The 12,495-nt window shown below is 33.9% G+C and overlaps 1 protein-coding gene across 5 annotated transcripts in view; it reads right to left on the reverse strand.

Moving 5' to 3' along the window:
• Positions 1 to 12,495, reverse strand: part of Glcci1 (glucocorticoid induced 1) — a 233,240-nt gene that overhangs the window by 44,002 nt on the left and 176,743 nt on the right. For 4 of the 5 annotated variants that reach the window (XM_033758275.1, XM_010632047.2, XM_033758272.1 and 1 more), the window contains exon 2: positions 1,474 to 1,625. In XM_033758275.1, coding sequence (XP_033614166.1) covers positions 1,474 to 1,494 — 21 coding nt within the window. In that variant the 5' untranslated portion in view covers positions 1,495 to 1,625. Of the gene's footprint in view, positions 1 to 1,473; positions 1,626 to 2,254; positions 2,557 to 12,495 lie in introns of those variants that run through there. The other variant, XM_033758276.1, reaches the window with a different exon arrangement.

Genomic DNA, 12,495 nt, shown 5'->3' on the forward strand with positions numbered 1-12,495 from the left:
ATATACACATACACATACATATGACTTATGTTAGAAATCTAGTTTCCACATTTTCTAGCTACATGATCCCAAGTAAGTAACTTCCTGAGTTTTTCCTTCCCCGTCTGAGTACTACTGCAATATTCTTGTGAGAATTAAACAAAACTCACATTATAAAAGAAACAGTACATGGTACATAGTTAATAACTATTAACTCCTTCCTCCCTCTTGTTTCTAATTGAATAAATTTAATTCTCCATCTCCTTTCCTTTGTATACCTTTCTAAAAACTAAGTTCTAGGTCACTGGATGTTTATTTTGTACATGTGCACGTGATCATATTCATGAATCCAATTCCTTCACAGAGATGGTTCTGAATGATTTGTGTTTAGATTTCACCCTAAATGTCTAGGTCCTTATCTCTTAAGTTTTGCTATATTTTAATTTGCTGTAAGGCACCACTTGCCATATCAAACTTACTTTTTTCCTCAGTAAAAGAATGGAAAGCAAAAGACTGGTAGTACAGATTGCACAAAAGCAGAACTGATGAGATGCATCACAGAGAAGCAGCTAATTTCATGGTTTTAAATCTCCCAGGAACCAAGTTCAATCCTTGGTACCAACAAAACAAAACAAAACAAAAATGAGAGCGAGGTGTGGTGGCGCATGCCTGTAATCCCAGTACTGGAGAACTGCTTGAGTTGGAGCCCAGCCTGGGCCACAAATGAGTTCAAGGCCAGCCTGGACTTGCATAACAAACCAAAAGAAAAATAATAGGCAGTAAACTGTAGTAGTCCTTCTATTTTTTAGCCTAGAAAGTCCAAAATATTCTTTAGTGGCACTTGTATTTACTTACATATTCCATTCACCTAATAATGATTTATACATCATCTTTTATCAATTTTATAAATTTACATCTTATCTTCATAACTATTCTGTAGATTCTTTAAATGCAAATACCTTCTCTTATACTTTTAATATTCTTCAAAATGCCAATAAATACCGATGAAGATATGATCAAGAACTTACTTAATTATGCATAAAGATATTTTCAGATGTTTCTGTGACATGAAAGGAAAACTTTTTCAAATTAAATGCTTAGGAGTTCTTCCATAAATAGAGAAAGTATTACTTTTCTGTCTTGGCTTTAAACAGAAAAAATAAAACAACAAAAAAAGCCTTCTATATAAACTTCGTTAGCCATGAGTCAAACATTTATATTTTTAAAATGATTAGTAGTTATTATTTTTGTTTCTATTGGAAAACAATCTTAAAACTACAATATATGTCTCTAAAACCACTTAATATAGTTTATCAAATATTAATTTAAAACTTCTAAAATTGAGATAATAAAAAAATTTAAAAACAAAGCAACAAACTTTTTTGTTTGGATATATTTCAAATCCAAGAAACATTTTACATTCTATTTTCTTTACTGTGATCAAAACAGAGAAACTGAAAGATAATAAAACTGATTGTGATTTGCTTATTTTACCTGAGTGGCTTTATCTTTCATGCATGAAGGGTAGTGAACATGAGGATCTCGAGGCCACTGTCCTGTGAGGTAAGGTCCTGTTATCGTATCCAAGGAAGAAGTTCGCCTTATTGTACTGGAAGTTCGAACTTGTTGAGATTTTGGCCTGTCTACTATAAAAAGTAAAGAAAAAAAAAAGAAGTTAAGCTTAAAAATTAAACTTCCCAGTTTGTAAATGTTGTCTTTCCAATTTTCTCTACAATTTATATTAACCCTGATACCCCTGTTATATGATCTGAGGAAATTTATGGAGTCTTTCTCAAGGAAAACACATTCATATAACAAATCTTACATAGACTTACGTGGCTTTTATATACCCTCTGAAGCCCATCCACTTTAGAGATCTATAATAAAATGAACATCTCTCTATGGCCATTATTTAATTAGGCCTCCAATATGACACATGAACTGCCAGTTTTATAACTGCTATTTCTGTATCCATTTCAAGTAAATCTACCATGCCTCCCTCCATCCCTGCTAGAAAAACATTTCCATGGTTAATCAATGCCTTTAACTTAAAGCCCATATGCTTTAGTATGACACAAAACACTTTTACAGTCTTGCTTCTATGCATCTCAATGCTTGTTATTTTACTACTTCACTATAAGCTCATGTTAAGTGTCATATGAATGGCTTGCATTTTTTCAAAAGTAAAATGCACCATCTCTGCCACTGTATCTTCTATTTCCCAAGTTTCTCTTTTTCCTTATTCACTTCACAAACTCTTTATTAATTTTAAGACCTGGTGAGATGTCCAGACTGCTTCTATGGAAGCTTCCCAAACTTCTTTCCTCTCCTTCCTTCTCAGCTCAGGATATACATACTCACTCCCCTCTGCTTTCATGGTACCTGCTACACTCGTCACTCTCCCTTATAAGAGCATGACTTCAGACCCTATAGACTGAAAAGGAGTTGATGTTAAATATTTATTCACACTACACAAAAATAAACATGTATAAAAGCCTTTATAGTTAACTCAAATTCCTCAATTATTGATGAAGAACTTCAAGTGTAGAAGGACTAAACTGTACAGTGAAAGATAGCTGCTAAAAAGAGCTGGAGGTAAAAAAAGAACCAAGCTCTCCAGCCATTCTACACAGTTCAAACAATCTTCTCTTAACAATTTACTTCTTTTCTCCAGATGGATAGCAAAATTATCTCTGTTAATAAGGAAACTACAGAAGATTTTTCCACGTATCCATCCCAAATAATTTACTACTATGTACCCCATAATAAAATAATAAAGTTCAATGTTATTAGCTTAGTCTTTTTATGAATAATCAAGATAAACATTGTTTTTAAAAGATATAGTTCCTTACATCTTATACATCAACTAAAGTAAAAATACAGAAAATCATACTACAGTTTGATCTGTTATTTAAAAAAGTAACCTAAATCCCATGCAACTGAGGTTTTGTTTATAAAGTCTTTGCCTACACCAATGTCTTCAAGAGTTCTAGCACAAAGAATCAACAACTGGGATCCAACTTATTAAAAAGCCTTTGAACTGCAAGAGAAAACACCAACAGCGTGAAAAGACAACCCACAATGTGGGGAAAAAAATTTACTAGCTGTTCCTCAGACAAAGGGCTATTATCTAGAATATATAAAGAACTTCAAAAATCAGGAACCCTCCCCACCAAATTTAAAGACCCAATGGAAACATGGGCATCTGAAATGAATAGACATTTCTCAGATGAAGAAGTAGAATTAGCAAATAAACATATGAAAGAATTTTCAACATCACTGGCTATTTGAGAGATGCAGATGAAGACAATGCTGAGATTCCACCTCACCTCAGAAAGAATGGCTGCTAGCAAGAAATCAACCATTAACAAACAAATGCTGGTGAGGCTGCAGGGAAAAAGGAACCCTTTTCCACTGTTTGTGTAGGCTGGTGCAACCACTGTAGAAATCAGTATGGGGATTTCTAAAAAAAACTAGGATTACAGGTCCCATTTGACCCAGCTATTCCACTTCTGGTTATATTCCCAAAAGAATTGAAAACATCAGGCCTGGGATTTAGCTAAAGGGCACTGCACCTGCCTCACAAGCACAAGGTCCTGTGTTCAATCCCTAGTACAAAAATGAAAAGAAAAAGATCATACCACAGTGATATATGCACTCTATCATACACTCTCTTGCCTCCTGGGAAGATATGTAAACTAATGTAAACTTATATAAACTGCCTTTAGTCTAGTACTAGGCATTTCTACTGATTCTTTAAAACTATTTTCCTGGTTATAAAAGCAATCCCTATTACTTTAGGACTTTTTAAAAACAAAGTTAATGTATCTGCTATAATCATTTAAAATTTTTAAAAGTTACTTTACATTCCCTTTATGGAGAAGAAACAAAACAAATTGTCTCTTAAAAGATAAAGCCAACATTTATAGGAGTTGCTCACTAATTAAAAAGGCCTATATAAAGGTTAGCTATAAACAGAAAAATAAAAGCTATTACATGTGAAAAACTTGTGCCTATAAACTTATCCAAACTGTTTGAAAAAATGTGCATTGTCTATTAGCCATTAAAACTCTTAAGCAACAGTGATTTTATGTTTATGCTGTTAAATATCTGAACAATCTCTAAATAAGACGCTTCCTAGGTAAAATAACAATATTTTAATCTATAATCACCACTTTTTCTTGTATTTTAAATCATCAGACCTCTGACTATCACTTTAGGATCACATCTCTCCCCTGTCAATCTCTATGATTAGATAGCTACTTAGAATTATAATCTTCAATATTTTGACTGAATATTCCTATAGGTAAATATGTTGGTATAGAGCAAAATGTGTACTTATGAATTGGATTGATAAGATATTACTAAACTATATGTGTATTGGAAAGGAAAAAGTAGAAATTTACATAGGTGAAATTTTAAAAAAAACAAAAGAATTCTATTGCCTCGTGCACCTCAAGGGTCTCCTCACTTCAAGGTGAAAACCACTAAGATAAGGACCTGAAATTGAGGGCTAAATTTAATCTACAGATTATCCAGTGTGACAGTTCATCTTAATTATAAATCTTACTGGAGAGGTGATGGCATAAGGGGCGTTATGCTCATTAGTGGATTAATCGTGTCCTGTTCAAAGCTAAATGTGCTTTTAGGAGGTGGGGCCCAGATGGATGTGGGTCAGCCGGGTCATGTCTTTGGAAGGTGTATCTTTCCCTGGTTTTCTTCCTCTGTACTCTGCTTCACGGCTAGTATGTCATGAGCAACTCTGCTTTACCCTTTCACCATGTTTCTGTCTTGAAGTCAGCCAACTACAGACTGAAATCACTGAAAACATGAGCCAAAGTAAACTGCTCTGCCTTTAAATTTCAGGTATTAAGTATTTCATGCCAGCAGTGGGAAAGCAGGCTAACACAAACATTTAGCACTGGAGTTGTGAAGTCACTGCTGTGACTGCACTTGACCACGTGGTTCAGAAATCTTTGGAAATGGCTTGTGGAAGGAGTTTGGAAAGATATGGTTATATAGGCTAGAAGAGCTCTAGAATGTTATAATGCAGAACTTGACGGATGATTCTGGTTGGAGCTCAGAAGATCATAATGCTGATAGGAAGGTGGACAGTATAAAGGTCAAGCTCTTGAGGTTTTAGTCACGAACAAAGATATTATCAGAAATAGGACTCAAGGTGATGGGTTTTATAATCTGCTAAGAAACTGTGTCCATGTTCTAAGACTTTGAGGGAGAATGAATTTAAAAATAGACAAATTGATGCAGCAGAAGAAATTTAAAGGCAGCCTCTGCCTTTAAAGCTGTTTTTAGCCAGATTTATACCAAGAAACAGGAGCAAATGTAGAGCCAAAAGATTCAAAACTGCAGTCCCTGGAAATAAACCACTCATTCAGAAACATTCTTTTCTTTTTAAACATTGGGAGGTTTTTTTTTTGGAGGGGGAAGGTTGGGTTTTTTTCCTTCCTTTACTGTATTTTACTACCTTTTGATTTTTATGTTGTTCTTTTTCTTGTTTGGTCTTTGCTGGTTATCTAATTCAGTTGATTCTTTTACGTATTTTTTTTGAGACAGGGTCTTTGCTCTGTAGTTCAGGCTGTCCTCGAGCTCATTATGTAGCCCAGGCTGGCCTTGAACTTGCACCCATCCTCCTGGATCAGCCTCCCTTCCGAGTGCTGGGATGACAGACATGCAACACCACACCCAGCCTCTTCTACTTAATAGGATCTTTCATCTCTCTTCTCTCACATCAGTCTAATCTTTGCTTTATTTTTCAATTTTTTAATCTTTAAATTTCCCATTCCACACCACTTCATCTTTACTAGTATAATCATTAAGCTTTATTAATCTTTAGATATTTAGTTAACTCTATAGAATTATTGTTAAATTCTTTTGTAATGTTAATAGCAGTATAGATGTACATTTAGTGGATATTTACTGGATATCACTATGTAGTTTGTCTTTGAGTCTGTATTATAATTATAGACCTCTTTTCCTTAGTTAAGTGGTAGCTTTTATTGGTTCTTATGTTATGTCAATATCAAGTTTTCCTCTGATTATTATTGTTGCTGATTTTGTTGCTATTGCCAGGGTCACATGGTGGTTGCTATTAATTTGTTTATACTGTATGCCAATAACTGGTGTGTCTTTGTGTCAACAATACTGTGGTTCATTTAGAAGGAATTGGGTGCTACAAAATCCTCTCCCAGATTAATGGAGGTGGTCAAATCTTGGGACAGAGGCAAAAATCTATAGTTAGCCATGCCTACAGCACATTGCTGAAAAGCAAACATTAACTGAAAAAGCCTACATACTACTCCATACTAGCAACAAAGTTAACTATAACAAAACTCAGAGTGCATGTACACACAGAAACATGAAAAGATAAGACAACAAAATGCCTCCAAAAACTTCCAACTCTCCCAAAGCTGAGCCACAGGGCATCAATGGGAAGAAAAGCAAAAGTCAAACAGCTTAACTGGGCCTGCCATTTAGCTCAGTGGCACCATGCCTGCCTTGCAAGCACAAGGCCCTGAGTTTGAGCCCCAGTACCGAGAAATTAAAAAATTCTATTGAAAGTATGGGCAGCAGAAGTGAACAAAGTGAGGACACAGTGTCAGAACTACAAGATAGGGCTCATTCAGGTGATCCTATACTCAGATACCTTAAACACAACAAGAGAACATGGAAAATAGATCAAATAGCTGCTGACTCAAACAAAAGTAATCTAGATTAACTGGAATATGCAAAAAAGCAGAAGACAACACAAATGGCATTAAAAAAACTTGTTTTCAGACATAACAATAGGCTAGGCATGGTGGCCTATGCCTTTAAACCCAGCACTTAGGAAGCTGAGGCAGAACTGCCATGAGTTTGAGGCCAGCCTGGGCTATAAAGTGAGATCCTGTTTAAAAAAAAAAAAAAAAAAGAAAGAAAACTTTTCAAATATAGGGAAAGAATTTAATATACAGATAAGCAAGGCATATAAAGCCCAAAGAGCCATGTTCCCCAGAATACATCATAGATAAAAACCATAGAAATCCAACACAAGGACAGAATCTCAATAGCTAAAATAAACCCAAAAGAATTATAGCAGACTTTTCTTTCTCTATCTCCTTCTTTCTTTCTTTCTTTCTTTCTTTCTTTCTTTCTTTCTTTCTTTCTTTCTTTCTTTCTTTCTTTCTCTTTCTTTCTTTTCTATCTTTCTTTCCTTCCTTCCTCTTCCTCTTATGATACAGAGTCTCGCTATATAGTTCAGGTTGCCCTTGAACTCATTATGTAGCCAGGCTGGCCTCGAACTCATAGCAATACTCCTGCCTCAACCTCCCAACTTCTGGGATTACAGGCATGCACCATTAGACCCAGTTCTAGCAGACTTTTCAAACAAATGTTAAAGGCCAGGAAAGCTTGGAGTGAAGTGTTTTAATACCTAAAACAACCTCCAAACGAGACTGATACATTCTGCAAAAGTATCTTATAATTGAGAAATAAGATATTGGCTTAAATAATTAAATATGAATATAATTATAAATATGTTTATGAAACACCAGTGCATCCAACACCATAAAACAAACACTACTACACATGAAAGATCAAACAAACATCAAGAAAATTGTAGTGGTGGACCTCAATACCCTACTGCCACAAATAAATCAACTACACACATGCACACTCACACACACACAAAAAATCAACAAAGAAGTATCAGAGTTGAATGAAATCGTTGGCAAATGGACTTAAAAGATTATCTACAGAGTGTTCCATAAAACAACACCAGAATACACATTCTTCTCGGCAGGAAAAAAAAAATTTCTGCAAATTAGACCACATAAAGCTTGCTTAGGTAAACACAAAATAAAATTATTTATATATTTTATGCTGCAATGAAATTGGAAATAACCAAAAAAACCCCACAGAAATTATGCAAACACATAATCAGAATTATATTATGTTGCAATGAAACTAGAGATAAATAACAAAAAAACCCACAGAAATTATGCAAATACATAGACATTAAACAATACACTCTTGAATAATCAATGAGTCAAAGAAATCAAGAAAGAAATTAGTTCCTAAAATAAAATGACAATGCCAGTATAATGCAACAGAACCTATGGAACATAATGAGAGCAGTACTGCGAAGTAAGTTTGTAACTGTGAACGCCCTGAGCAGAAAAACATAGCAAAGTCAAATAAATAGTTTAATGAGGCACCTCAAAGCTTTTAGAAAAAGAACAATCCAAATACAAACCTTGTAGAAGGAAAAAAGTTATAAAGGTCAAAGCAGAAATTAATGAAATTGAAACTAAAGAAACAATGCAAAGAATCAAAGAATGGAAGAGCTAGTTCTTCAAAAGAAAAACAAATTAGTTAAACCCTTAGCCAATATTACCACAAAAGGAGCAAAAAGATCCAATTGATGAAATTAGAAATGAAAAAGATGAATTCACATAGACATTACTGAAATCCAAATGATATGTAACTACTTCAAAAACTTGTACTCAATAATTTGGAGAATCTAGAAGAAATGGATAGAGTCCTAGATATGTATGAATCACCAAAACTAAAATAGGAATATATAAAATCCCTGAGTAATAGAGGAGGAAGAAGTGAAATTGAAGCAATAATAATAATTTTTAAAAAACACACCAACTAAGAAAATTCAGGACCCAATAGTTTCACTGTTGAATTCTATCAGAATGCTATGGAAGGCCTAATATAAATATTCCTCAAAAACTGTTCATATCTCTGGTCATTAGATAAAAGCAAATTAAAATTTTATCCATGTTTTATAAAACATGGAAATTCTACCTTGCTACATGGAGGGTTATCACTAAGAAATCAAATAATAAATGCTGGCAAGGATGTGGTGAAAAAAGAATGCTTTTGCATTGTTGATGGCAATGTAAACTTGTATAACTACTGCTGAAATCAGTAGAGGAATTCCTCAAGCAACTACAACTAGAAATTCCACCTGACCCAGCTATTCATTTTCTAGGTATCATCCCCAAAGAAATAAAGACAAAATATTACAGTGATAAATGTATACCCATGTATACAGTAGCATAATTCATAATAGCTAAACCCTGAAAGTGGCTTGTATGTCCATTAATAAATGACTGGATAAAGAAAATATGGTATTTATACACAATGGGGCACTACTCTGACATAAAGAGGAATAAATCTGGGTCATTTATAGGAAAATGGAAGCCCCTTGGGATCATAATGTTCAGTGAAATATATCAGACATACAAGCTTAAATTTTATATGGTTTCTCTTATATGAGAAATTCAAAGTATAAACAAAGAGCAAAATAAAAGATAGATAACGGAAAATAGGAAGATGATCTTTCACAACGTTGAAGGGGACCAAGAGATGAAAGGAGGGCAGAGCAAGGGGTGGGAAAGCTGACAATAAAAGATTTAAGATGTGTACAGGTACTAACTCCCCACAATTAGTGTAATCATCAGGCACTAAAAACATATAATCATTTTTTGAAAAAGAAAAACTTAAAATTTTAGTGAGGAAAAAAATATGTGTAAATTTGGGGCCAAGGGAAGTAGGATTGCTGAAGAGATTAGCACTATTAGAAAGAAAGCAAGTACTGTGAATTGGGACCAAAAGAATGATGCCTTGAGAGTATCATATGAATCAGAAAATCCCACCCACTGCAGACTCAAGAGTGCAAAAGTCTAAACTTTTCATTTGGGAAGAGAGGCCCCAGTCCCTGTGAAGGGCCACTTGTGGGACTGGCTCAGTAGGATTTATTTCACCATGGTCAGCCATTCAGGCACTCAGCGGCCACTGCAGCCGTGGTCCAAGGGACCCAGCTACTACTCACACTGCAGCAGACCATCACCACATGAGGCTGGTTTTTCAGTCATGCAGAATGTACATTATATGAAGAGTTAAATTGTATGTATCAGGTTATTTTGTACCAGCAATTGGAAAGCTGACTAGTACAGCTAGTAATAAACTTTGTCTAATTTTGCAATTATAATCCCAATTCTTATAGTGTAAGAATATGTAGAAAAGCTCCATAAATTATTGCTAATAGGAGAAAAAAAGTCTAAAAAAGTTAGGACAGCAGTATCCATATCCCATTATAATATTCATTCAACCAGTCATTTAAAAAATTAATGTACACAAGACAAATATATAGTTATCTACCACATGTTTCAATAAATAATGGACTGCATATATGATGGTAGTCCCATATGGTTATAATGAAGCTGAAAAATTCCTGTTGCCTAGTGACTCTAGCTAGCACAACATAGTAGTCAGCTAGGTGTAGTGACGCATGCCTATACCCTCAGCACAGGAGGTTGAGACAGGAGGCTTAGCATGAATTTGAGGCCAGCCTGAGCTACAATGTGAGTTCAAGGCCAGCCTGGACTACATAGCAAGACTGTCTCAAACACACACACACACAGTCTGTGCATTACTCATGTTCTAGTAATGCTGGTATAAATAAACCTACTGCTGTTAATCATATAAAATTACAGCATATATAACTATGTATAGTATTCTTAATAAACTTTATTACCAATCTATTTATTATACTATACTTTTATTACCATTTTAGAATTCACCCTGTACTTACAATGTACCCCTCCACTTTTAAGTTTGTATAAGTATATTTTATGATGTTCACATCAGGATGAAACTGCCTTATCACCTAATGTGTTTCTTACAACATATTTCTGTTGTTAAACCATGTAAAACTATATTTGAAAGACTATTTTTCAAGCCAACTTTAAATCAAAAACTCATTATTCCTTATACTAGGAATATTTTAAAGACATGAAATAAAAATGTCAACACTAATTAAAGTATAAAAATTCTGAGCGTTTTAGAATTGACAATTATAGTTCTCTGCCAAGATATAACTAGCCATAACATATTTATCGAATATCTCTACTGCCTTATATTTATCACAAACAATATAACTCTATTTCAACAAACTAATCTGTTCATATTATCCTAACTTATCATGGCTTTTTTTTTTTTTTTTTTTTTTTTTTACTTGCGAGGCAGATGGCGGCACCACTGAGCTAAATTCCCAGCCCACCATGTTAGTTTTTGACTGCCTCTGTATCCAAGCCTAGAGGCCCCCAAATTTTTATTTGATTTGTGATTTTACCCACCACCAATCAATTTTACATTTACATTTAGTTTAATAAATTCAACACTGGTTTGGCATTATTTATACATTTAACACAATAAATTATTTCTTCTTTCATGATTATAGTATATACTCGATTCATGTCAACACAGTTATTTCTCTAGTAAAACAAAAAGTATATCAAACAAGACACCTTACCAACCTATTAATATGAAACAAATTATGAAACAGCTACGTATCAATGAAGGATACTACATACCAGTGAAGGATAGGAATGTAAACAAGGCCAAAAAACAAAACAAAACAAACACAAAAACTTGGCAGCAGACAGAAAAATGATGCTTGATGAGAATACCAAGGGAAACTCCCGTAGAATTCTAAGAGTCTTACTATAACTTGGCAATCCTGTTTATATCTTCTCCTCATACATTTGACGCACAACACAGAATAACTATATACATTCAGTAATAATTGACAATTTTAAAATCAGACTTATTATAAAATAGTAGATGAATTTTCCAAATCTTAGTACTATTATGATTGTTAGCAACCAAAAAATAACTGCACATAGCCAGTTTTTAAAAAGACCTATTTCATTCATTTGTTTTTCCTTCCTTTTCCTCTGTGAGAAGAAAGCCCCACAGTAGACGGGGAGCAGTAGATAGTAGGCCTGGGGATCAGTAAATACTGAGCATACATAAAATAATTCTTCCCTCCTTGCAGTCAATTGGAGCTTCTATGTTTCTACCCCTTAAAAAAAAAGAATGTTACTAAGTTTAAGAACTTCAGCAACAGGGCAATGTGATGTAAGCCATCACATCCTCCAAATTAAACTAACAAAGTGGGAAAAGATGCAATATTTTGGGATGCCATAATGTAGCCATATATAATACAAATCTAAACCACACAATACACAAAGTGCTCATAGTCCTTTCTTGCATAGACCTTAACATACTCAAACCTCATTATTTTATGTTAGTCTATATAAGCAAATGAGAATTGTTAGTTGTGTGTTTAGCTGTCAATTTTTGATTAGCTATAGCTTTACATTTATATTGATTACAAAAAAACAGAGCATATCTAAACTTAAAGATTTAAATAATTTAAACCCACGAAAAGAAGCTATTGTTCCTTCAGCTACTGTACAAGGACTACAACTCCATGAAACTTAGCTGTCATACACCACTGAGAATCAACTGCTTTGTATACTATTCAAAAAGTATAAAACTATACTGAGTTCAACTGTAAAAACTTTTAATTATGGAAAGCTAGTTACCAAAATGTTTTAAAAATAAGTAGTACCAATATTTCTATTTTACTACTCAGAAGTCATATTAATAAAATATTATATAAAAGTATTGCAAGAATACTAGCCAATAGTACCAAAGCAA

This window comes from Fukomys damarensis, unplaced genomic scaffold (assembly GCF_012274545.1).
Source record: "Fukomys damarensis isolate Sample0158 unplaced genomic scaffold, DMR_v1.0_HiC HiC_scaffold_4, whole genome shotgun sequence".
NCBI classification, from domain to species: domain Eukaryota; kingdom Metazoa; phylum Chordata; class Mammalia; order Rodentia; family Bathyergidae; genus Fukomys; species Fukomys damarensis.